General features: G+C 40.0%; 2 protein-coding genes across 8 annotated transcripts in view; one reads left to right on the forward strand and one right to left on the reverse strand.

Annotated features, from left to right (window-relative positions):
• Positions 1-17,618, forward strand: part of HOMER1 (homer scaffold protein 1) — a 76,436-nt gene extending 58,818 nt beyond the window's left edge. For all 4 annotated transcript variants that reach the window (XM_082191998.1, XM_082191997.1, XM_082191999.1 and 1 more), the window contains 4 exons: positions 115-271; positions 10,022-10,132; positions 11,864-11,944; positions 14,516-17,618. In XM_082191998.1, the coding sequence (XP_082048124.1) occupies positions 115-271; positions 10,022-10,132; positions 11,864-11,944; positions 14,516-14,704 (538 nt within the window). In that variant the 3' untranslated portion in view covers positions 14,705-17,618. The remainder of the gene's footprint in view (positions 1-114; positions 272-10,021; positions 10,133-11,863; positions 11,945-14,515) is intronic.
• Positions 17,619-20,549: 2,931 nt separating this feature from the next.
• JMY (junction mediating and regulatory protein, p53 cofactor) overlaps positions 20,550-27,838 on the reverse strand; it is a 46,921-nt gene continuing 39,632 nt past the window's right edge. For 2 of the 4 annotated variants that reach the window (XM_082191888.1, XM_082191886.1), the window contains exon 11: positions 20,550-27,644. The gene's annotated coding sequence lies outside the window, so the exon portion shown is untranslated. Of the gene's footprint in view, positions 27,805-27,838 lie in introns of all 4 variants that reach the window. The other 2 variants (XR_014212104.1, XM_082191887.1) reach the window with 2 other exon arrangements.

Consider the following 27,838-nt stretch of genomic DNA (forward strand, 5'->3'; position numbering starts at 1 on the left):
ACCACAAGACTTGCTGGCTTCTGAAGACAATTGTATAGGCATGAGCCAGAGAACAAAAATAACCCAGTGATGCTGTGGTCTCCACTATTGTGACAACTGTTTTTTTGTCCATAGTTCAGCAATCGGCAAGCACTGGGAGGCAGAACTTGCAACACTCAAGGGTAACAATGCCAAGCTTACAGCAGCTCTGCTCGAGTCCACTGCCAACGTGAAACAATGGAAACAACAGCTTGCTGCATATCAAGAGGAAGCAGAACGTCTACACAAGCGGGTAAGTTTAAAGCTTTTGCCTACATATTGTTAGTGGATCTGCATGTTATGAACTAAGAAAAAGGTGCAGTAAAAATCTTCTGGTCATCTGACAATAGCATTCATGCAAGCTGAGCTTTATTTTCTCTTCTGATGAAATATATTATAAAGTTTTCATGTAATAAATTATCCCGTAGTAATAAATTATATATTATTGTATTATATAGTTTGAGTTTTATCTAACAAATCATATAAATATGTATTACTAAGTGATGTCTATAGCACTGGGTCAGACGTATAAGATTAATCTAGTGTACTTGGACTTGCCTATATGTGAGTCACTTTAAACCATAGCTAAGCATTATTTTGGTTTAAAGGTGAATGTGCAGTGTACTGGTGCATGGGGCTAAAATCGTGGGCAACTTTGCTTCTCTTCTTCTCATGCTGCTGCTTCAGTGCTGGAAGCTAAACCATGGTTTGGTTTGGTTTAGCGTTAGGTCTCAACCTGGGCTCATGGTTTTTCTTTCTCCAAACAAACCATGAGCTGCAACCTACTGTAAGTTTGCTTTTGTGAGCTTGTGCCCATTAAGACAACTGAAACCAGTGCAAAATAGCTGGAAAATAAATTCTTTATTCATGGAGAAGTGCAGGCAAACTATCTCAGTCCAGATATATGGCAGGCACAGTGTCATTTTGTCCGTGTATATTTATGTGCCTTGTGAAATGGTAGCAAGCACAATTTTTTTCACTTTATATACTGCATTGATTCATATTCAACTGAGCACTAATTCGATAAACTCATAATGTAGACAACTGTGGATATTCAAAATGATCTGCTCTCTTTTTCATCTCTTGTTGTTTCATTTATCCTCTAGTTTGTACATTCCTCCCACTCTAAACTATATTCTCTCTTTAGATCTGTTAATAAGATAAACTAAGGCAAGTTAAGTAACTGCATGAATTAAGATTCTGTAAGGGTGAAGGCATATGTAACATTTTTAGAAGAGCATTTGCCCAGGAAGGACATTCACCGCATTCAGTTCAAACATACCTTGTTGACCTCTGGAGGGAAATAGCTCTGCAAGGATAAAGTAGAAGGCTGCAATGTACTCTTCTGCCCAGCTGTTCCTCTTGGTGTCATCCAGAAGCAAATACTCCTAGAGAAGTTTTGTGCTTTTGAATTTTTTTCCCGTCTTCAATTTATGAGTTGACAAGTGAGCAGATTAAAATAAAATTAAAAAGTGGATAGCCATCTGAAGTATGGGAGGGAAGGTCAAGAATGTTGGCTGAGCTCACGCATGATTTGTTGGTATGTGTATCTGTCATTTCAGCTGTAGAGCTGGAAGGAAGCCAGTCTTGCATTGCTGTTAGAAACACCCTTGGTACTGTTTTGTTACATCAAGTTTTATTAAATGTGTTGGAATTTTGGGTGGGTGATGGTTGTAGACAAAAGGGAGCTGTATTTTGTATGCAAATCTGTTAAAGCCCAACATCACTGGATGCAAAAGATTTTTCTATGCATATCCCATTCTCCAGGGAGGATCACTGCAAAGTATTTATCCCAGCATGCCACTGTGATAAGAACCTTTCAGAGGATAAAGGATGGAAGTTCTGAAACTGTCTAAGGGGCAAACTACATATCATATGCAAATGTTTGTACCAAATCCCTGGCAGCTGCATTTCTGAATAAAAGTGGGTTGGGAGGGGCATATCTTCAGTCGAAAAGTGGGGAAAGGCTTTTAACCCTTTCCCTGACAGCTAGCTTCTCAAACAAGGAAATACAGTGGTACCTTGGGTACAGATGCTTCAGATTACAGACGCTTTAGGTTACAGACTCTGCTAACCCAGAAATACTACCTTGGGTTAAGAACTTTGCTTCAGGATGAGAACAGAGATCGTGCAGCGGCAGTGCAGTGGCAGCAGGAGGCCCCATTTGCTAAAGTGGTGCTTCAGGTTATGAACAGTTTCGGGTTAAGAACGGACCTCCGGAACGAATTAAGTTCTTAACCTGAGGTACTACTGTAGATACTTGCATCCTGATGGTAATCAGGATGGTAATCAGCTAGGATAATTTGGAAAAGAAAAGTCTGTCTGTTGGGAAAAGGCTTAAGGGCCTGCTCCCTATCTAATGCTTTGCTGCTCAAAATGGTTCTCTCCCAAAGCCTATTTTCTTCAGAAAAAGTGGCTGGAGGAGCAGCATTCACACGTGGTTCTTTTTGTCTCTAAAAGACTGTAGTCTTGTTCACACTTGTTTCACTAAAATCCATCCAAGCAAGATGTTTCAGTAAGCTTCAATACTGTTTTTTGTATTGACACAAATTGCTAACAAGTAATATTGCTAAAAGGCCTATAGCCTTCACAATGCTTAGTCGTTAACCCTTGATCCATCCACTTTTCTGGGAACAGCAGACTTCAAAGCTGTAAGGATGATTGAAACAGGTACATCAAGAGCCTCCATAATATTAATATAAATAAAAACTTCAGAATATTTTACAGGTACAGTAAGCACTTTGTGGCCACTGTAGGTCAAGTCAAGTCGAGTAACCTTTATTGGCATCACATAAGAACATTCGCTACTGTAGGTGAGGGAGCGTCTCTCATTCACCATGAAGAAACTACACTGTCCAATTCACTCCAGATGTTTTTAAGCGTGTTCATGTGCCTACAAATACAATTTAAACTTAAAGAAATAAGAAAATGTGTATTTTGCAAAAGCTGGATTTGCATGTGATACCTCCTTGCCACATTGTTTTCTATAGTTTTCTTTCCTTCCTTTCCTAGTATAATTTCTCCTTTGTTTTGTGAAATTATTGACTTAAGTTATAATAACAGAGGGTTAGTTATGAAGTTGGCTGCATGTTTATGCTGAGAAATGTGTATAAACGTGACCATAAATCACACCAGGGAAGGCTCCTGCTGTGTGCTGTCCTCTTTGGGAATTACTAAGCGTAGCTGACAGACACGGCCAAACTAATAAATCCAACTCTCCAAGGAAACCTAGGACATGTTTGTATTTAAAAAACAAATCGGCTTCAATTTGTGATCACCTCAATAGCTGTAGAGGTGAAGCAAAACAGGGAAATCAATGTGCCTATTCCTGTAAAAGGCTGACCACACACTGTTTGCTTCCTTCCTTCCTGGGCTACTTCCATCCTCAGCAATAGCAGGTTTTTCTGGCCCTCTCTCCTCCTGGCATAATTTGGTCCTCAGGAATGCTTAGTAGGTGACAGGCAAGCCTTAGCAGAGAGCACAGGTTTTGTGGCATTTTTTCCCCTTTCCCTTTTCCATCTCGTCATAAAACTATGGCCCTTTACTGATATGCAGTGTAAACCTATCCATGTATATGCCAAAGGAAGTCATCCTGTATTCAGTGGTGCTTGCATCCAGTTAAGTGTGCATAGGATTTCAACTTCAGTTTTCTTTGTTTTCAACTGGCATCCTTCTGCTGGTGCATGACTTTGATCCAGTGAAGGCTCTTGCCATCAGAATGCAGGGAGAAACAAAGTTTGCTGCTCCCCCCCCCCTTCTGTACCCACACTGTTGCGAAGGGTCAGCTGGTCTCTAGAGCAGATTTTGCATAGCGATATCCTCAAAGGATGAGGGGAAAAGGTGAAAATTGTCTCCCTTACTGTTTCGCTTACAGAAGCCTCTACTGAATTAAAGAGGCTTTTGTTAGCATGGGGATACTATTGGTTATCCCTTAATTAAAGCAGTTAAATATTATATATTAAATATATTAATGCAATAAAGCATAGTGTAGTCCTTCCACCCTCGGCCAGGTGAAAAAAATGCCCCAAAGCACATATTTGTTCATAGTCCTTTATTGGCGTTACTGGAAGACTTAATTTGCTGGGGAAAGTGTGTCCCTTGTTGTTTTTCCTCTATTTGTCCATCCAGTAAGAGCTGGAATTGTAGAATTTGAGGTTAGCCATGCACATGAGAAGAATCCAATTAATGCAGAATCTTACCATAGTTGATACATTCATATTGTAGGTGAAAAAACAAACTGCTAAATGTGTCAGCTGTTCTGTGCGTGTTTTGTGCCCAGTACTGTTTAAATTGTCACAGGCATTCTGAATATTCTACATTCCACTCGGAGTGTTTCTCCCAATTCCTGCTTCAGCTTCTTGCCCAAGTATAATGAATGTTCTAGGACAGAGGATATTGTTTTAACAGGTCCTGGAACATCAGTTATAATAAAAACAAGCTAAGGAAACACAGCAAAACAAAATTTCATCCATTTTGCCTGGAGCCATTATCCTTTTGTTTGTTTGCTCCCACTTTCAGTTGTACAACTCTTGTACTGCAGTGCTATGCAGTTACTTGTTTTGTAGATTTTGAGTGCTGTATATGCAACTTACCTTCCATGCATAGTTTAAGTTGATCATTCCCTCCTGGATACCTAGAAATGTGACCTATAAACTTAGCAAGCCAAAGGATTTCCATTTCAACTGATGTAACACCTATTCTCAATTGGAGTTTTAGAAATAGAAGAACATATACATTTATAAATGGGAGCTCCACTCTATTTTGCTTCTTCACATAAGACAGAGGTTTCCAACCTTTTTGAGTCCACGGCTCCCTTAACCAATTGCATTCTTTCTGCAGCACCCCATGGGGCCCAGGAGCCCAGTTATGTCACCTCTTGCCTGCAGAGCTGGCAGCCTCTCACTCTTTTTCAAACAGCCTTGGAGTGTTCCCTCATCCTTCTCCCCTCTCCTCTCTCCTTGGGAGTCCTCTAGGCGGCAGCTGCTGCTGCCCTTGGCCTCTAAGCCCCGCCCCCCACCCCAAAGAGAGGTGCCTGCCAGAGGCACCATTCGCCTGTAGATCTTATAGCCAGGCTGCTGCAATAAACAGCTGTGCAAGCCTTTGGGAGGCAGAGACACAAGAGAGCATCAGTGGAGGGAGGGGTGGAAAGAGGGACAGAGGCCAGTGTTGGCCGCGGCACCCCTGACCATCATTCAAGGCACCCCAGGGTACCACGGCATACCAGTTGAAAACCACTGACACAAGGGATTGATTACGTACAACAGTGCCTTCATGAAGGTACATAATTATATTACAAGTTGCCTTTTTTAACCTAAGGGAAGTTTAAAAGCAACTTTGGATATATCAGGAATGGATAAGCAGAATTAGATAGAAATTGTTATATGGGTCTTCTATTCATGCTTTGCTGGATTGGGGTTTAAGAGTAATTGTGGATTCTGCTGATACTACCCTTCTTTTAAAGCAACATGCTGGTTGTATATTTATTATAAGCACATTTTGTAGAGAGTTCATATTTTCTTGTGTTTAGGTAAATTAACTAAATAACTAACTAACTAATCAACTAACTATTGGAATTCTACATGTTACCATAATGTGTTAAGGTTAAAAGTGCATGCAAAAATGGTTTCTACACTGAAAATGTAAATTCTAAGCTTTCAGATATCCTTGGACAATTTTTCAACCCCCTGGCAATCAGGAATTGTCTAACTAACATCAAGGAGACATTGCTTGAAATATAGAAAACTTTTATTTGAATTGTTTGATATTTGACTTCGTTCTTCGTGTAATGAGTTGTGTGATGTTTCTTTTTCCTCTTTTTAAAAACTTTGTAACAAGACCCTTGAGATTTGTATTCTGATTAATTTGGAAATCTGGATTAGTCTTCTTTAGCAATACCTTTTAACATAGTAAGCACACCGGAGGGGCCACTAGGGGCGCATCAGAAGATGGCTGACAATAACATCTCTCTGACCCACACGAGGTAATTTGGAGGCTGTGATGGGAGTAAATAGCCTCCCTACCCCCCCCCCAGATTGTGGGGTGGGACTGCCCTTGCCTGCTGTGCCCTATACCACCCCCGAATTTGTGGGGATGGGGGCACTAGGCACAATGCCCTCCTGTGGGATTTCGGCGCTCCTGGACACCGTCTCTGATCCGCGCCACTAGCTGCAAGAACTTCAAAAGAAACAATTTGGATGAAGCGAATGCACATATTTCAAGGAAGGAGGGGGAGTGAAGACTGCTAACAGAAGAGATCTCTGATAAAACAAGACCAGTCGGAGGAACAAGTATAAATCTTGAGAAGATACGCAAAGACTCGGTATGGCAAAGGGACTGATGGGGGAGGGGGGAAACTTTCCTTTCTTTTATGTGATTAAACAAGAATCCCCCCCCCCACGTCAGAAATGTCGTTTTAAGGACTTAAGCTGTGGATTTAAGGCTGTGTGGAGATAAACCTTCGAACCAAAGCATGTTTTGAGAAGAGCGTGGAATGTATAAGGGCTTTGGAATGACGCAGTTAAAAGTGCCGTCACCATATTGAGAAGTTCTGTCGGAGGACTTAAGTCTGGGAGGAGAAATAGAGAAATAGAGCTGTTTTTATATTGTGGGTGAAACTCCTCAGAGGGACTTAAGAATGACAGTTCTGTAATTAAAGATGGAAAGAGCAATGTTATCTATGAAGGCGATGATATATAGAAACCATCTCGATTTGAGGATTGGAAGAACGGAAAAATTCACACAGGATTATTATTGGTGTTTATCAGCTTAAGGAGACCATCAGAAGAGATCATAAAGAAAAAAGAGAAAATATATGAACAAGATGTGACGTGGAAACAGCAAGATAAGACTGGATAGAATTATGAACTTTGTTTGGACTGATTTGGACATTAACGCAGTAGCAAGAAGATGATCAGAATCCCCCTTCAGATCTTGAAATATGGGTCCCCTCAACAAAATTTAAAATTCGGCTTTGTAATTCGGAATTTATGTGATTTGATTTGATTTGATTTGATTGGCCGGTTAATAAAAATTATTTTTTTAAAAAAATAACATAGTAAGCACACCAGCATCTTTTAACAGCTTATTGCCAGAAGCCAAAGAGTAATTTGGTTTATGACAATAGGGCCTAAATCCAGTTAGAGTCATGTGTGCTGTTAATAAACCATTGTAATTATCAGATGATCAGGACCAATACATTGGCAGTAGATCCTAATTAATGGTTTTCTGTGAACATGCAGATGACTCTGGCTTCACTACTCCCATAGCATAGGCAGGAGCAACAAACCACAATCCCTGGTTTAGCATGATGTCCAAAGACCCAGTATGAAACTGATGAGACTTATATTTGAGTTCACAGTCGGGCCTTTTGTGTGGTGGTGAAGACAGCAAAGAAGGCTTAGTGTGCTGACTGCACTGCATATTTGAGTAGCTGGCCAGCAGAACTGTTCCATGTGGTGAGAGGAATGTTGACATCTGTCCCAGGGAATAGTGTTGGAACCATGGGAGACCTGCTGTGACGAGTTTGACAGGCCTTTGAGGATAAAAGTACTTGTCTTCATGCTAAGTTCAGTGCCACCATTATTATAGAGCCAGGGAGCTGTCCAGCAAAACATATTGCCCAATCCTGTGGGATTGGTTTCAGCTGATGAGGCCTGAAAATATGGACAAGGTGCTTGCAGCTCTTTAGCCTACAATATGTCCCCCGCCCCCCGGCAACCCCTGCCCACCATGGCTTATTTGAGCTGGTCTGGGTTGAAGGTGGGAAGGTGGCCAGGTGAAATAACAACAACAACAACAACAACAACAACAACAACTATTATTATTATTATTATTATTATTATTATTATTATTATTATTATTATGTATACCCCCATCTGGCTGGGTTTCCCCAGCCACTCTGGGTGGCTTCCAACCAAATATTAAAAACACAATACAGCATCAAACATTAAAAACTTCCCTAAACAGGGCTGCCTTCAGGTGTCTTTAAAAAGTAAGTTAGTTTCTTATTGCCTTGACATCTGCTGGGAGGGCGTTCCATAGGGCAGGGACCACTACCGAGAGGGCCCTCTGCCTGGTTCCCTGTAACCTCACTTCTTGCAGCAAGGAAACCGCCAGAAGGCCCTCAGCGCTGGACCTCTTTGTCCGGGTTGAACAATTATTGCTTCTACCCTAAAAAAAAAAGTCCTGGAGTTGCTAGTTACAGGATTTTTATAGTAGCTATGTCATGGAAAACTCACTTTCTACATCTCAGGCCAGAATTACACGCCAGCCAACTAATTTTTCTATAGGAATGTGAGATAGGCATCATTTTCTCTTCCACCCCGTATTTGTCATATGCAGCACTGTTTCCATTCTGCTGCAGTTCATCTTCCATCAAATACTGTTATTCACCTTGCTGTCTGCTGTGGGAAAATTTAATAATTTGCATAATGAATTAGAAACTTCATCTGCATGTAAAGACAGGCTCTGGTGGGTTGAGTGGATGAGACCAATAGTAGGTCCAATGGTCAAGAAGGTAGTTGAATAGTGTCTTGTACGCCTCCTTCCAACAACTCCTTAGGCCCAGCTGGTACCAAACGTATTGCTGTGCTTTCCTTTGCTCCACATCAGTGAGACCAAGAGAAGGATCTTGTCATCTGGGCAGCCCAGGATCTCCATACACACTGCCCAGGCTTGCATCCCAGGGAGGTCAATTTGGTGGCATGACCCTGCTTTGCTTTAATCACAGAGAGTTTCTTCTCTATGAAAAGGGATACAGTCTGCCTGACTTCTAGTTTCCCTCTTCTTTTTTAAAGGTTCAACTCCCCACTGCATTCTGTGAGCTCACATGTTGTGGTTGAGCTGTTTTTATTAATTTCCGTTTTCTCTTTCTTTACCAACCTCTATACGTCTGAGTACCTAGGGAGTCCACAAAGCATGCAGAAATTACAGCCTTGTATTTGAGTGGCCCCATTTTGCTTCCAAAATGATAGGCGCTCAAACACCTGAGCTTACTATTATGTGGAATGATGATAGTTAAATGAGACCTTTGAAGTTAAAAGCAGTATGCCTCTGAATACTAGATGTTGGCAATAATCAATGGGGGAGGTGTGTTTCTTTCATGGCCTACTAGTGGGTTTTCTGCAGGCCTTTGGCTGGTCAAAACAGTGCCGGATTAGATGAGCTCTCTTATCCAGCAGAGTTTTTCCTTTGTGCTTATGTTTTAATGCCCGCAAGTCACATTCAGAGGATTTGGCTGCCGTTAAATAAAAATTAGCATTGGGCATAATCCAGAGAAAGTTAAGCATGCTTATGAGTTGTTGAACTTAGTGCTACATTAGTATTTAATTGTACAGTTAGGTCCCACTGAATGGCGCAATCTAGAGAAAGTTAAGCATACTTCAATTCTATTAATGTTTTCTACAAGCACCTGAGTGACAACATGCACATGGTCTGTAGAATTGTAAGTATTGATGTTTAAATCACATTGTTTTAAGCGCCCATTGGTTTTGTTGTACAGTGCTGGTGGAAAAATACAGAGGTTAATTAGAATTTTGGGGAAGTCTTTGGATGGTAAAGGTTTATGAATTACTAAAGTATAGGGCGGCATAATAATAATAATAATAATAATAATAATAATAATAATAATAGGTGTGGGGTTAAAAGCTTTGTGTGAATCATTTTAGCAAACTAGTTACACATCATTCTACTATATAGTGTCAACTAGAAGAGTGCAGTTTGAAGGAGAACAGTCTTCATAATTAAATAAGCCATTCTTAGGTTTATATTTATCACTTTAATTCCCAACCAACCCATTATTTGATTCAAACTTTGCCACTTTTAGAAGCACTAGCATCAGGCACAGAACTTAAACAGTGCTCCACCATCACTTCATAAAATACTGTGCAAAGCTAATGAAACCATTTCAATAAGTGTTAATGCTGTGATACAGATGCTTAGTAAAGCAGAAATGTCCCATATGGTCCTATAATTGTATATTTATCATTTGTATTTATTTTTACAGGTGACTGAGCTGGAGTGTGTTAGTAGTCAAGCAAGTGCGGTCCACACACATAAAACAGAATTAAACCAGACAATACAAGAATTAGAGGCAACGTTGAAGAAAAAGGAAGAGGTACTTGCTTGCATTTGTTAATTGACTTTTTAATAGCCCTGATTATTTATTTCATACACCATTCATAGTATTGCATTAAAGGTAAAGGTAAAGGTACCCCTGCCCGAACGGGCCAGTCTTGACAGACTCTGGGGTTTGTGCGCCCATCTCACATCTATTGGCCGGGGGCCAGCGCTGTCCGAAGACACTTCCGGGTCACGTGGCCAGCGTGACAACGCTGCTCTGGCGAGCCAGAGCCGCACACGGAACGCCGTTTACCTTCCCGCTGGTAAGCGGTACCTATTTATCTACTTGCCCCCGGGGGTGCTTTCGAACTGCTAGGTTGGCAGGCGCTGGGACCGAGCAGCAGGAGCGCACCCCGCCGCGGGGATTCGAACCGCCGACCTTTCGATCGGCAAGCCCTAGGCGCTGAGGCTTTAACCCACAGCGCCACCCGCGTCCAGTATTGCATTAGCATGTATCAAAATACGGGTTACAAAAATAAGTTGTCTAATTTGTTGTTTTTTTTATTCTGTTGACTAACATCTAGAATGAGATGCAAAATTCTTTGCACAGGGAAAACCATTTAGATAAATATGGGTTGTTTCCCCCCAAAAACACACATTTCTTTCAAAAGTCAGTAGCTTTCCTCTGTCCTTCCTAGAAGCGTGAAAGCAGGCTGACAAACAGGCCATAACTCATTTCTAAAAGATGGCTTTTATATACTGGTTCAAAGTGCCTGAAGAGTCAGGTGTATTAGAATTAAAAGTACTTCCTCTAGTGATGATGATCGGCAAGCTGACCCCTGCAGTATGAGGCCATGCATTGGTGGGAAGTTCAAAAAGCGTCTTTGTTGCCTTTGGCAAAGCACACTCACTTCCCCAAAGAGTGAATAATAGGTAGGGATTGCTTTTTATATCACTTCTCTAGTCCTAGAAGCACGCTATTATTTCGCTGTCAGTAATTGGCGCCAGATGTTTCAGAAGAGAGTTCAAGATATCTCACTGCAGTTCCGAAATAGCATGCCTTCAGGGAAGCTTCTTCCTAGTCACCTAACTGGTAGACTTTTATTGCACAAAGAAGTGTTGAGTTGTTCACTACTTCCACAGATGTCTACTTTAATTCTTGAAATCATTCTCATCACAGAAGGCAAGTTAGGCTCTAAGCCAATGTTATTAGTATCTAGCCTGTCTAAATGATTCCAGTGTTGTTTTAGACTTGGTCATGAATTGTTGCATATATTTCATTACGATTCCTCTGGCTTTCTTCTTGCTATAAAATAGACAGTTGTTCACAGTCCCTTGTAACTGAAATTTCAACTTTGTTCTTTGCAGCGTTCCCTCCCTGGTGTCTTTAGCCCTGAGAAACTGGCTCTCTGGCAGCCGATTCTTATGACTCAATTTCAGCTGTTGCTGCATAATCATTAGCAGATTTCTATGCTTATGAACCTGAAGCACAAATGATGCTTCCTACTGGGAACTGTGCATGTTTTGAGAAGCATGCTGAAGTTCAAAGCTCTAGGGCCGGCCAGATGGCTCTCAGGGTGATACAGTTTGGCCCACTCTCTGATTCTAGTTTCACTGCATAAGTACCTGGGAGAAGTACCAATGGTTTCTGCAGCATTGGCAACCCTGTCTTGTATGTCCAGATTGGATGAGGAGGATTTGTCCAGGATGAAAGTTAGGATTTGTCCAGGATGAAAGTTAGGATTTGTCCAGGATGAAAGATAATATGCTGTTTTATCCCCTTTAGGAAATAGAAAAATTGAGACAAGAAATTGACAATGCCAGAGAGCTTCAGGCACAGAGGGACTCTTTGACTCAGAAGTTACAAGTAAGTTACAGGGCGAATAGGGTTGTATCTGCTTGTAGGTAACAATAAAAAAGAGGAAAAAAGTTGGATAATTTTGGATCTTGAAGACTTGTACAGACCGACAGTTTGGGGGTGCAGAATAGCCCCCACCTCCTTACTTCTTTGATGGGGCTAACTGTGTTCCTGCAGTGTTTGTGTGAACATTGTACAAGTGTGATGGAAGAAGGATCATGAGGATGAGTGTCCTACTGCTGAAGAGAAGGACTGTACATCTTTCAAGGGGGGAGTAAACAAATAAAAGAAGTGATGTGCTCTGGTGTGGGTATGTGAATTCCCTTTCAGACTTCCTTTTCTTAATAAAAGGTTACATACCGGTAAGTATTCCTAGAGTTCCAGGGTGGTCCAATGTGTGGCCCTATTTTGGCGGCTTTCAGCAACATTTGATGTCCCTGTACAGCCCTCACTTTGCCTTCCCAAAGCTGGGTAAGCAAGGTGCTGGGCTTTGAGAAGGAGGTGTGAGGGCTCTGATAGGCTTCTGGAGTCCCCCTGCCTCCTTCCTAGTTAGCACTTTCCCAGCTTTGGGGAGGAGGCCAGAGCTTTATGCCTCTTTTCCAAAGAAAGGCCCTTAGAGTTGAATTTCCAGATCCCCCCAAGATCAGCAAAGAATTACAAGCCCACGAGCACAAGCTGTTAGAAGATAATCCTCCCATCTCATGCAGACAGGTCAACAGAATGCTCAGATGCAATATATTGCCCCTTGAGTTACTTGGGGATATTTGATGGTCAGGAACACGGCAGTGTATTTTCTTGGGAAGAAGCAGAAGAGGGCTGTCTAGAGCAGGGAGGGTTGGGGAACATGTGGGCATTTGAACATAGTTGCGCTCTGACCGCCATCATCCCTGACCATTAGCCATGCTGGCTGAAGCTAATGGGAGTTGGAGTCCATCAACATCTGGAGGGCCAAAATAAAGCCTTATGCTGATGCTTTCCTGAGCAGGTAAAAATGCTGAAATTAGTATCTGGAAATTTGGACTGCATTTTATATTTCTATTGAATGGCAAACAGCCAAACTTTGATAAGCAGGTAGGAGTAATTTCTGCTAGAACACAAACACTTCCTCTTACATATCTGTTGCAATTTATGCTGGGAATTTTAGCGTTCATAGCTTTTGAAGTGGCATTCCTTAACAAATGGCTGCAGGCCTTGATGTCTTTCATCTCTTCAAATGAGCGTATGTTTTAGATCTTGATTGCCTGTAGATTCTGTGTTTTCAAAACTGACTGGTCAAGTTACTTGGAGATAGCAGCAAGATTATATACACACTCAAATGATGTCATGGTCTGTTATTAGCCAAATGCTGCACAGTGCATTTTCATTTGACGTGTATGACCATTCAGTGGAATCTATGCCCTTGACAAACTTAAAAAAAAATCTTAAATAAGTACAACAAAGGAATCCTTTGCAAAACAATTTTACGTGGTTACATGTTATTTCCTACAGGTAACTCGTATCTTATGCTTATTTTATTTACGTGAACACCGCTTTGTGTGGGGCCTGGGGAAGGATAAATAAATAAGGAGCAGAGGAAATCCACACCCACACACCCCCATGCAAAGCTGTGGTTGTGGACTTACATGGCTTTGGGAAGGCGGTGTGAGCACTTTGGCAGCATCCCAGAGCCCTTGCACTACCTTCCCAAAGCCAGGCCAGCGCTAACTTTAGGAAGGCGCTCTTGCACACTGGCAGAGCCCTTCCACCCTCCCACAGCCAAGTAGGCAGCCTTACAACTTGGGTGGGGCTGGTTTCAGGGACTTCTGGCTTTACACATTTTTGCATATATGTGTGGACTCACAGAACTGAACGCTTGTGAAAGATGTGAGTTATCTGTAAGTGGGGGGGGGGGGAGAGTTCTTAACTACCATTTAAAATCCTGTTAACAATGACCTGGCTCCTGACACTGCCAAAAACAAAGTTTTCCTTTTAAATCCATTTGTAATTAAATGATGCTTAAATGACTAAAATATATATTTACTAAGATGCTAAATCATATTGTGTAGGCTAGTCCATGCATCTCTATCTATCCTCCTTTCCCTTCCTAATTGTATGTGAGGCAGCAGCGAAAGCACACTTCTGTCCATGCTAATCATGGTATATAGCATGCGGCCCTCGAGGCCATTTTGTGAGCACTCTGATGGGGTCCTAGACTCCTCCTTCCTCCATCCCAAAGCCTAGTTAGCTCTTTCCCAGCTTTGGGGAGGGGGTGGGAGGGCTCTAGGACCCTGCCAGGGTCTCTGTGTGTCAAATTTTGGCCTTGCCTCTGCCCCCCAACCAACAAAGCAGTGAGGGGCCTACAGCTTCTGGGTCAAAGTTCTGTTGCAGCCCACTTGGTATGAAAAGTTGGACAGCCCTGATGAAGATGCTATCCTACGTAGATACCTCCATTTAGGAATGTGAGCCTCTCTCCCTATTTGTGAGTAAGAGATAACCCTGTTGAGCCTGATGATCATTCCAGCTCCATGTTAACTGTATAGAAAACTGATAAAGATAATACTGCATTTACAAATGACATATATTGCTTCTTCTTTTTTTAAGGAAGTGGAAGTTCGAAACAAGGACCTAGAAGGACAACTGTCTGACCTAGAGCAGCGTCTGGAGAAAAGTCAGAATGAACAAGAAGCTTTTCGCAATAACTTGAAAACACTTTTAGAAATTCTTGATGGCAAAATCTTTGAACTAACAGAACTACGAGATAACCTGGCCAAGCTAATAGAATGCAGCTAAAGAAAACGGGATTTCAGTGCCAACCTTCTTAAAGATGCACTGTCTCTCTTCATAGGACTTTGTTGGGCTCTGCATCAAAGTTGCACAAAATTAGGAAAACGCTCCTCCAGGAGGGCCTGTTTTAAATTTTCAACAATATATTTCAGTGTAAAATTTTAGAATTCAGCTTGTAGCTAGTTGGGGAAAAATAATAACTTGAACTACAAATTACCTCCTTGTATATAATTGGCCATAGATAACTCGAAAGATATTAACAGTAATTGAATGCAATCCTTTTCTATTATTAGCCAGTGAAATAATGAGAAGTGCCCCATATGGCATCCCTTTTAGTGTTAGACACATTGTAGATGATCTGTCTTATTTTGTTTTTATTTTGTTGGTTAAGACACTCAATTGCTGTGTTTTGTGCAAGAACTTTGCGATGACAGCCCTCTCTTTTGTTGTAATCTTAATAATTTCTCAGGATATTTTGCACTGTTAAGAAATAGTGCATTACTAATTAATTCTTGCCAGGAGTGAGAGAGAGTTGCATCTTTAATTCATACCTGCTTGTATAGAGTTCTTCCCCTTTTTATACTGGAAGATACTGTATTTATTTACGATGTTCACTCTGGTGTTCACTAATATTGTCCAGTGTATGGTTTACTTTTCTCTATTTAAGTTCTTGTATGTAGAAGTTCTGTGTTCCATTTTGAAGCCTATCTATGAAGACAGGTGAGTCCCTGAAAAGTATTTTCAAATTTGCTATATACAGATAAGTATCCATCTAGTCTTATTTATTAATACCACATATGTTTAATATTCACCGTTACCAACATATGTTTTAATAATTCTTTTAACCAAAACTTCTTCAGAGTAATCAGTGCAGCTTTTATAGATATATTGTGGATATACAGCAATTGCCAGGGTGTTTACGTTGACCTTGCTCATTCAAAGAAACTGTATAATCACAGGAAATTGGAGATCTTTTCCCCTCCTCTTTGAACCTTCACATCACATGTTTATCAGAACCACACCAGGCAATATTCTGAATTTCAAAACAGGAATTGAATTCAGTTATCCTCAGTGAACATGTTTTTAAGTTGTTTTGATGTGATTTACAAAGACTTTTGCCAAACATGTATTTCTTTATATAATATTTTTTATTTTAAAGGGAAAAAAATGAAAGGTAAGCCAAGTGTCAAATGTCTGCTTACTGAATGGGAGTTGCATTATGGGACAATCTTGCTGTAAATTGTCTAATATTGGAGAGGATTTTTAAAATGAATGGGGGGGAAAAATCAAACACAAAGATGCACTGACCTTTTCTTTACACCCAAATTAATTTGAATGTTAAATGCAAAATCCAGCTTGAATATAAACTCTGTACAATAGAATTTTTTTTTTCACTTAAGGACTGCTATTCAAAACTAGATAATATAAGTCGGGTTTTTTATGTGTGTACTGTATGTATATACTGTATAATACACGCATTCTAATTTGTATTCAAAGTGGGAGAAATACATGGTGGGTTAATTTATAAAATGCCATTTTCTTTATCTGTAATATAACAGGTGTCTCCTGAAATGTCAGGATTACTGTTTAGCTAACAGTAAATTATCATGTATTATACTGTATGTACTGTACACATCATTTGAGTTTCATCCATATTTTAGAGTATTCTGCCACTTATTTTATTTATTACTGGAGAAAATATTTGTTCATTGCATTCATACGTAAAAGCTTTCTATGGTGATTTTTTTTAATAGCTAGATGTTAACGATGTGTAACTTTATCAGGTCCAGGACAGTAGTGATTACCTGATTTTAATTTACCTGGAGAAGTTTGTACCTGATTCTCTTGCTATATGAGTGTCAATTGGAAACATCTTCAGAAAAGTATAAAATTGGTGTAATTGTAGGAGGAATGAAGTATGTTCATGAGTGTTATTAATTATAACAAGTTAGAACAGAAATTTGATGGCAAAAAATGTAACATTATTTTTAATGAGATCAAAATTTTTAATACAATGACATTTACATGTGGGAAAATAGTTTACAAAATATTTCCACTGAAATGCTGTGTATATGTGTGGTACAAGAAATTTATTTGTATATGTACACATACACACACATGTATATACAACACATGGAAAAATTTAAATGTGCACATTTTTAATATTTTCCTATTGAAATTAAATTTGAAAATTGGAAATCAATATTTGAGAATTTCTTTTCTCATGTATATTAAGATGCTTGACTTTGGGTTCTTTTGTTTGTAAAAATAAAATCTATGAGGGCTGCACCATTGAACTCCCAAAAGTCATCCAATATGTATATGGGATAAGTGGAATTAAGTGCACATATAAATAAAATCCTATTCTTAAGAATATTTTAATGTTCATTTACGGTAGGTGGGTGTTTAGAAATTGTATTCTAGAAATTGTATTCTGAAATTCCTAATTAGGTATCATACCTACTTTAGCCACTACACTTCTGTATTATTAAGGTAATAATTGGCATAATGGACAAAGTCATGTTTTCCCCAGAGACTGGTATTACATATTGTATCTATCTTAAGAGAAACTGTGGGAATATATATGCCAGAAAATGTTGGGTACTGTGGACAAACAAACAGACAAGAAATTACATAGGAGAACAATTACCCTGTGTACTTGTCATATGACAATTATGGAGACTTGTTTAAAAAAACACCATTCTTTTAAAACCCAACAAATACAGTTTTTATTTTGAAATACAATTGCTGTTCTGGAGAATGTACTTTACTCAATTTTTTCTTCTTCAGCTCTTTTTAAGTATTACAAACTGTTCAATGGATGGCAGCATTTACCTTAATCCTTCAGGTGCTACTGGATTTTGAATTAGAGTGTCATGTTGTGAAATTCTGACTTTGACATAAAAAGGTTTTATAAGTATATCCCCGTCTGGAAGTTGGTTATTGGAGCCTCTTTCTCATAACTCTACTCCAGAATATTCCAATATTTCCCCCAACACCTAGTCTGGATTCAAGTAGATCCATTGAAAGAAATATGATTGAAGTTAGATGCTTTGAAATCAATGGGAATTATTAATCATGAGTAACTTAAGTCTAATTGGTTTTGGTGGGTCTAGTGCAGGGGTCTGCAACCTTTAAGACAAAAAGAGCCACTTGGACCCGTTTTCGAAGAAAAAAAAATCTGGGAGCCGCAAAACCATTGCAACATTTAAAACAAATATATCTCCGGAGCTGCGATCTGACAGCGGGCGGGAAGGTGACGTCGGGACGGTGCGTGACTAATGCACGCACCGCCCCCATGCGACGTCACAGCCAGTACAGCGCCCGCCACAGTGGGGAGTGTCGGGGCGCACAATGCACCTCCTCCCCTCGCTAGTATCCGCCCCGGAGCCGCGGCAAAGGTGTAAAAGAGCCACATGCGGCTCCGGAGCCGCAGGTTGCAGACCCCTGGTCTAATGTAATAATGACCAAGTCTGGTTCCATCCCAACAGTACCTTAACTACAGCACATGTATGGAGCCTTAGTAAGCAAGATGGAGCATAACAGAAAGTCCGATTGATTGATTGATTGATTGATTGATTGATTGATTGATCAGGTCTCCAAGAAACCAATTGACAGGCAATCTGGAGTTTAATGTGGCCAATTTCCTCCTTGTTGCTTTGTGAGATCTGTGAGATCTGATTGTAAATGTAAGGTTGGATCCAGAGTTGCCCTTTGATAAATAGAAGGGATGACAATCCAGTGAATGCTCCCAAGATGCCCCTTTCCTCTTGCATCATCATCACCACCCCCAAGCCACCTCCCGCCCTGTTCTCCCCTCTGGTGCAAGAGACCAGCTTCTTTGGAAAAGGCTGAACTCTCAATGTCTGGGCTTGAGAAGCAGTCGCCTACATATCATCTGCAGGAGGTAGGGCCTCCACCTTGAGCTCCATTTCAACTTCTTGCCTTGCGGCAAAAGGCAAACCCTGCACTGGGCACAAGAGCCAGTAGCAACAAGAAGGCGGCAGCCGCCGCCACTGTTAATCCCCCACCTGGAACACAAGCGGCTGCTTTGGAGAGGCACCACCCACTCCTTCCATAAGAACATCCTGGGAACAGAATTCTGCTCATAGGAACCCAAGCCAAAATAACTCTAAAATTCTTATGTGAGAATAGATAATATAATTCATTAAAGTTAATAAGGATGTAGTTCGAAGGACACCTACACTTGAACAGCCTCACTCAATTCAGTGTGAATTACTTTCAACAAAACATGTATGGAACTAGACAGCAAATTAGCTTTTCCCATACTTTGTTGCAAGCCAGCTCCCCACAAAATCAAGGTTCCTTTTGGAAAACGTAAGTAGAAAAATTCATTTCCACACTGTACTGGTTCTTTGATTTTTGTGCCAAAATGGCAGTATTATTGGACAATTTCCAATAGATTTTCTGATCCTGGTAGAGAAGAGGGGGTAATGGTTAGGGAGACTCACATAGAATACTGCCAGAGTTTCATACTTCATAGCAACTTTGTAGCAAGCAGGTCTTTCATGTGAGTAGTCTGGGTAGGTGGGTGACTAACCAGTTGCACAGGATCTGATTAATTACATGTTGGAACTCATAGCAATCTGCAGGGCTTGTTCATAGTTCTTAAGTTTGGTCTCAACGGCACAAAAAAAAAATCGCTTGAAATTTGGTTTTGCTACCAGGAAAAAGGAAGCATTGCTGAGAGACTACTAGTTCTGTACATGTGATCCTAGCAGCGTTCTCAAGCTCTGAAGACATAGCCTTGGAATAAAGAAAGCAAAATACATATTGGTGTCTTGACTTATGTTTGCTCTTGTTGTAAACAGTCTCTTACAAATCTGGAAAATAATCTGTGAAGTGGCACCTGTGCACTTGAATGTGCAGACTAACAAATGTATTCTCTTGTGTTAAATCAGATGTACCAATTTACACTTACACTTGGGGGAAAAGAACAGACTTACCAAGAGTAATCCTAGGGACAGTCTATGACAGAGGAGCCACCACTTCTTAAGCCTGATCCGGTTCACATGAGCCACAAAAGATGGAATGTGCTTTCCCCTCTTCTTTTTGAACTTGGTCTTTTTATTATTTCTCCCATTGACATAGTTTGTTTGAGGTATGTCAGGGGACTGGGGGGCAGGGATTGGAATCATGCAGATCCAAGACTTCCCCCAAGGTGGTCCTTTTCATTCCCTGCCAGAGTACCACCAGTGGAGTGACAGCAGCAGAGCTTTCTGCCGCTGCAATGATGAGGAGGGTTCTAGTGACACACCACCTTCTCAACCTTCAGACTTGCCTCATTGCCAACAAAGAGGCCCACAACACAAAAGGTTGCAGCATCCCTGGTCAGCCAGCTGCCTCCAAAGAGGACTATCCAGGACTGGAACCAGACTTCAGGGGTCTTGTGGTGCCCTGATGAGTCCTCAACAAACACACAAAACCCCTGCTACTCCACTATAGCCACATTATTTTTCCTTGATGGCACAGGAATGGCTGCAGCACATTTGCTGCTCTCCCCATTCAACTCTGCAGCCAGTGTGAATGGAACTCATGTGTGCTTCCTATCTGTAGTGGTTGCCCACCATTTTTAATTTATCCAAAATGAAATCTTTTGTTTTCAGAGTTTTACGTCTCATTAAGGAAATCTTGCATGGTGGAATGAGAGGGTCAGAACTACCTGTGATCCTTCAATTGCAATGAAAAAATCATCTTCTGACACATCAGTATAAGAATGTACAGAGAGTTGATAGGGATTGCTTATGGTTAACATAACCGTACAATATTATACTAGCATGTCTGCTTCAGAGCTCCACAAGTCCTTTAAATGAATGTGAAAGAAACTGTGTTCAAATAAATATCCTTTATTAAAGAAAAAAAAGGAACAACTTTTAAGCACCAAAATTTTTAAGTATGTCGTTACATTGCATGTACACGAGACAAGTCATTCAGGACTTTGGGTATAGGTTTGAATTTCAAAGCCATGATAGTAAAAAACATGAAGTACAAAGCAGTACAATAAAGTTGCAGGAAGGCTGCACTTAAAGGGAAAAAAAGCAAAAGGGCAAACAGTTAAAACTTTTAGTTTTCAAAATATTGCTAACAATGCTCTTTTCGTTTATACTTCGTGCTTAATACTTTGGAACACTGAGCATTATAAAGGTATTGCAAGTTTGCTGGAGCATTTCAGAAATGCAATGTCCATTTACAAATGTCCATTAAATACAATTGTTTTAAAGAAGTGCAGCACAGCACACCGATTTTCATTCTTTTTGCACTAAGTTAGTGAATGGTGAATTGGTTTTCTTTTTAATTTTTTAGCTGTTCAAAAATGAGGCGTTCCATTAATGTTTAACAAGCTTTATCCATGCAACATAATCAACAGCCTTCTACATTTCAGCAAATATGTTAACACAGCTCTGCTCTTGGCCACTCATAAAATGACAAACAACAAGTGGGCTGTAGCCATACGAATGTAAGACTAAAGACCCAAAGTTAAGATGTGGTAGTGGGAGATCCATGACAGGCTCCCCTGAGGTTTGTTTTTAAAAAAACAGAAGGGGGGTTAAAAGCAATCAGTGAGGGAGAGAATTAATTTGGGCCATAATGCTGCTTTGCTTTTATCTCATTCCTAATTTATTATTTCCCCTATTTAAATCTCTCCCTTTGAAATTGTTATTTACTTCACTGAGGAAACATACAGTTTCAGGGGGCAATTCAAATCAGCAAAATAGAGCAGCAGGGAAAGGGTTACAAAAATGCATCACAGTCCAACTCCTATATGGGAACCTTGTGGATGCTTTCACCTTTTAAAAAGAACTTTGCAAGATCTGGTCCTAGTTCTAATGTCCTGCCTTGTTGAGGTTGAAGTTCTACATCAAGTGTGTAGACACCGCATGTGATAGTCATTCCTAGACTGTATGATTTCTGAGTACATGAGGATGATTGCTTCCTGTAAGGTTTTTTAAAACTCCCCACATACAAGGAACAATCACATTAGTCTAGGGGCCTCCCCATCTCCTAGCTTTCAATCTGCAGAAAACATTCTCACTTGTAATCTGCCATAGAACTGTCTATATATCTGAATCAGCTCTGAAAGTAATGAACTCAAATTTCCAAAGGAGGAGTGGGGAATAGGACAATGGAGTGGAGAAAACAGTTTGACTACAACTCCTGTCATACCTAACAATTGTCCATGTTCATGGGAGTTGATGGGAGTTGTAATCCAGCAACACCTAGAGGGCCACAGGTTAGCCACCACTCGACTATGTGCAACGCAGCCAACTATTATATGCTCATACCAGCTAAGTGCCCTTCGCAGCACCACATGCCAAATCATACAAGCTTGGGGCTGTTCAGGGAATGAGACTACTTCCAGGATTATACCCAATGTGAAGTCAAGTTGACATGCCCCTTCACGGCAGGAGATTGTTGTTGATCAGTGACGTCTTAGCTGGGCTTGCAATCATTTTTCCTACAGGGAAGGGTGCTTCCTTTTCAACCCACGCCACTGCTGCCATTTCCACATTCAAGATAATGCCTGGTACATTTGGAAAGAAGGCACTTTGTGCCTGGCTCAGATATAATACTAAACCACGGTTTAGCCAGTGTCACGTGAACAAGCCTGCTTAAGAGTTTAACCCTGGTTTGTTTCAACAAACCATACTTTAAAACTAACCACTACTTCAGACCTACCAACGAACAGTGATTTGTTTAAACTAGACAGTGAATATACAGGAGTGTAAGCCCAAGGTTTGCAGCTCATTTCTGTAACATTAAGCTATGGCTTAGTGTTACATTCAAACCGGCCCTTGGCCCTTGCTGTTACTGACAGCTTTTTTAAAAAAAGAAACATTGTTTTTATGGTGCGGCATACAAAAGGCTTTCTCCCGTTGGCTAGAATTTATTTATGAAAGCCACTAGTGATTGTGGCTCAGTTAGCCCTTTTCAGATATTCAGCACAAACATATGAGGGCAAAAGATGTGTAGGAGGCTGGGGACACATATACTAGTCCTGCTTCCACTTCAGCCATTTGCATGTTTAGCCTCAAGTCCTGAAGGAAGTCTCAAAGTGCCCCAAAATCTCTCTGCAACCAGGAGCCCAATCTCAACCATGAGGGTGCTTATCAGCATGCTGAACAGGCTTAGAAGCTCCCCACTCAACCTGGCAAGGTATTGGGAGGGAGGGAGCTCACCATGCCCACCCCTGTCCCCCTTCTTTTTGACCTCACATGTTCAAGCTGAGTGACCAGAAGTTCTGATTTACCTACAATTAATGGTGGGGAGGGACCATTTTAATCTGCAGCCCACTCTTCAGCTCCTCCTGGGAATAGAGCCACAAAGAAAGTATTTTCTAAACTGGACTCTTAATCAAAGATAGTGTGAACACCCATACTAGAAAACAGAATAAATAAAATTCTGATGCCCAGGTCTAGAGAGTACATAGACCAATAAAGGCCAGGTATAACAGGCTGCTAGCCACATTGACCATGTTCCACGTCCAGTAGTGGGTAGACTGCTGCTGTGCTCAGGTCCTGCTGCCATGCTTCTCATGGGCAACTGGTTGGCCAATGTGAGAACAGGATGTTGGCATAGATGCGACATTGGCCTGATCCAGCAGGCTCTTCCTATGTTTATCTGCTTGCTGTTGATTTTTATGCTCAAAGCTAGGAATGCCCAGGAAATTGCCTTAAATAGCAGAAAAGGTTGTGCAAAACATTAGAAAACAGCTTTGCAAAATAGAACGTTCACCATGGCCCAAATTAGATTTTGATTACGTAAGATTTCACGTAGCAATTAATATACATTATTTTTTGTTGGAGGCTTTAAAATGAGTTCTAGAATAAAACCGCTAGTGCTTTGTTTTTCAAACCATTACACACAGTAACAAAACAATGTGCTTTTCTCTACTAAAGAACACTTGGCCCCAATCCAGGGAAATGAGAGTGCAGCAAAAGGCGGTGTGGCTGCTGCTTCACCACAGAGCATCAGCCTGCCTAAGGCATGATCAAAGCAGTCAGAAGAGCAGGACACCATATTGAATCTGGATGTCCCCTTTCATGGTGGTTGGTGCTGCCATCTGCTTCCATGAATAGATTGCTAATAGATTAGGGTCAATATGGATAGCACACAACTATTGACGCTTGACTCTAGTAGCATTTTAAAATTCCACATCCTCTCAATAAGGTGCTTACATCTCTTGCAACAAGCATCTCTTATGCCTCCTTTTCAATAAGCTTATTTGCTTGTTAACAGTTCACCAACACTAGATATACCTTGTTTCATGCTTCTGGGTTCGTTATGAGTAACACAGGTAACCAAATTACAAAACCATTACAGCGAAAATAAAAGAATGCTCATAAATCCAAATAGTTTTACAGTTCACTCTTTAAAGTCAGTGCAAATAAAAAGAGAACATTGACTTTGAGTGAAAGTTTCCCCCCTTTTCACTAGACTGTGACAAAAATGCACATGATTCTCTGAAGACAGTGTCTACATGAAACACAACTCAAAAGCAAAAACTTGGAATGCACCAGCAAAACATAATTTAGTGATGTTAATTAGTTTTTGTGGTTACCAATTTTATAATATAAGCTGCTCTACTCTGAAAAGCTTTACAAGCAAATGGTTGAAATAAGAAGCAAAACTATCTATACTAAAGAATATAGTCAGTATACAAATAAACCAAGCAACTAAAATTAAAGACTTATGGGATCATGCTGCAGAAGATAAAACCACTTTAATAAATGTTGCTGTTCAACATAATTTATTTTTCTAGTGGAAATAAAACACATTGGCCCCCTTGCTGCCAAACTGCCAAACACACGACTCATCACCCCCTGGCATTTATAGTTCCTTGAGCTAGTTTACCACCAGTTCAGGGGCATCCAGGTAGATCACCACATTTCTTGACAGAATGCATTGTGGACAATAAATTGAGAACAACGACTGCAGTACAACCATGTATCGCAGTCCGTCTACAGCATACAAAATACTGGAATGCATTTTTTCATGCACACTTGTCAGCTGCATAGATTTAGGTGTGAATGCCAGTTCAAGCAGCATTCATCAATAACTTTTCTTAAATGCACATATATTTGCTAAGTCTGCTGCAATAAATGTACTAGACTAGAGTACTGTGAGTTCTCAGCTGGTATGCAATGGCTTCAAGAAATAAAATTAGGAATCACTATTAATTAAAAGCAAAGGCAAAACATGTGGGAATATAATTATAAGGAATTGCACGTAGATAAGATGGACAAGGTCCTAACTTGACAAATTTGTGTAAAATGCTATCCAGGCACTATTGGCACCCAGATTAATCTCTTCTTCCTAACAGATTATGGGGAAAAACTATACTCAGTCTAAAGGAAAACTCTGGATAGGAGATCAGCCACAGTACAGTGGTACCTCGGGTTACAGACGCTTCAGGTTATGCATTTTCGGGTTGCACACCGCGCCAAACCCAGAAGTACCAGAACGGGTTACTTCCAGGTTTCGGCGCTTGCGCATGCGCAGAAACACAACCCGCGCGTGTGCAGACGCGGCACTGCCGGTTGCAAATGTGCCTCCCACACGGATCACATTCGCAACCCGAGGTTCCACTGTACAGCAGCCAAGTATGTATAAAATATGTTCCTCTGAAACAGCCATTTTTATAGTGCCAAAAGCCGGTTTTATTTTTTTGCATTAATTAAACTGTCAGAAATAGGTTGTTGTTTTTTTTTAAAAAAACAAACTAGAGCTTTCAAGGCAAAGATTCCATATATACAGTCTGAACATTTCACAATCATCTTGAGAGCTTTATAAACTTTCCATATGAATTTAAAATTTATAGTTGCAAAAGAGTGTTAGCATAAGGAGTGTTACTCTCAATTTTCAATAAGTTATGTCTCCTTGATTACGTGAATTGTCTAGCAAAATTTGCCATTCAAAGCTCCTGCTGCAACTGATTGTGTAAAGCTTCACATGATCCACCTCATCCTAATTTTTAGAAGTTCGTGTTTTGGGCTACAACTAAAATTTCAAACACAATATATTATACAGTGGAAATTTGGAGTGTGACTAAATGGAGGTGACTAAATGGCAAAGGCACACCAACTACATATATTATGGTTTATGCTAAAGGTCAACAGTTATATTTTGCAGCTATTTAATTATTGCCACCACCAAATCTTGCATTACCTGTGACTGTAACCGCACAGTGCATAATGCGATTTTGGTTAATATGCAGTAACTTGGAAAGGAAATGGGTTGTCTTGTTTTTCAGAAAATTAATGTTCAGTTCCTAATACAGTTCTTTGTCTCCTCAACAGAAGGCATTCTCACAATAATTGAACTCATGCTATTCTCAAGCTTACCTTTGGGAAAGGATAGCATTTCAGACTATATAAGGCAATAAGCTTTTTTAAAAAAACACACCAGAATGGCAGGTATCCTGATAAAATATTTCTCATTATTATTACTGGCCTAGGTAGTAACTTTTGCACACCCAAATATTTCCAAGAGTTGAGCTGGACTGTTACATGTATTGTCAAGTATTCAGGGTACTCCCAAGTATTTTTAAAATGAAAAACAGCAAGACATCTATTTAACCTGTTACTATGAAAGGTGAGTGGGCTTACTAAATGCATTCCATCCAATATGTATCTACTTATAACAGGGCAGTGAATATAGTAAATCATTTTAAAATGGATATTTCCTATCATAAGGGATCATAGTTTGTCAAGCACAAGATTCTCCTACAAGCAGAAATTTTCATTAGAGAGCATTTTAATAAGGGTAAGATTAGCCCTGGTGCAGAAATACTATTCCGTACAGTACTCTGTTATTAAAAAATGAGCTGCCTGCAGCTATTAGTCATGCTGTTTGGGATTACGTTGCTTTAGATATTCACTGTACCAACGGCTGTACCTCCTTTAGACCATTATACAACCAGGGTTAAAAATGAAGTGTTTTTCAAATAAGCAGGCTGTTACATAATTCAAATATTTTAACAATGACAGGAATAATGAAAACTGGAAAAAAAAATATAACTTCCACAACTTAACAGTAAAATGGGATTTCAGTTTTGAATTTTCTTTAAATAAAGGTTCCTTAGAGTAATCAAAAAACAGTCAAACTAATAGACAAAAATAATTTTAAGTATTCTCATTACAAAATATTGCTTCTATAAATAAAATTTTATGTAACTTTATTATCTATCACTCAGTCCTGCAATTAAAATGTTTCTATTTATACGAGCATGGGAAATTCTAATTTAAAAATACAAGATGTACACAGTATACATGGCCTTCTAAAGGGTTTTGCTATATGCCATTTTAAATGTACTAGGCTGTAAACAATACATTCTTAAGTATATGTATTCCACTCTTAGGGGGCTTCCTGTTATTCTGTAGAGCCATTTGTTCCCATTTTCAAAATAACTTGTATTTTGTACAATGAATAGTTAAAATGCATTATATCTCTGAAATCCACTTCCTACATGACAAATATAGTGAGAAATAAAGACCTTTAGGAGAATTCCTGTTGCTGTAATAGAAGCTGATGTGAAAGTAGCAATTTGTTGATTAAACAGTGAAGTCTTCAGTGAACCAAAGGTCAGATTGCATACCTGTCCTGGTAAAGTATGTTGGGAAGAAGCTCTGCTGCAATAGGTGCTGATTTAGTGTTTCACACGACTGTAAAAAGTGAGTGAAGAACCAGAAATATCTTGAATGGTTCGTTCTCCTCAGTGTTCTGCAAAATACACATCTAATAAGGTAGTTTTTGATCCCATCAGAATTTTGTACCATAATTTTAAAAAATGCATTTTAAGCTCTTCTGCACATATCAAATTGTTTGTCAGATGACGCCTTTCCCAGACAGAAGGTGGTGAGCAAACTGTTGACTATGGATGTTCAGAAGTGAAAGGAAAATCATTATTCTGTGGAATCCTCACCACCTGTTTAAACAAACAAAAAACAGCTGAAGGACAAACTATAAAGTTGCTTTTTAAATCAAATCCTATTCCTTTAGAGGCCGCATCAAAATGTGATTTTCAAGCACCTATTCTTCCTTGGCATCTGAGTCTGCAGGCCACGTTCTGTGACAGGCTGCTCTAGCTGAAGATATGACAGAAACAAAATTAGTAGAAGA

Source organism: Podarcis vaucheri (genome assembly GCF_965113315.1).
Source record: "Podarcis vaucheri genome assembly, chromosome: 11".
NCBI classification, from domain to species: Eukaryota; Metazoa; Chordata; class Lepidosauria; order Squamata; family Lacertidae; genus Podarcis; species Podarcis vaucheri.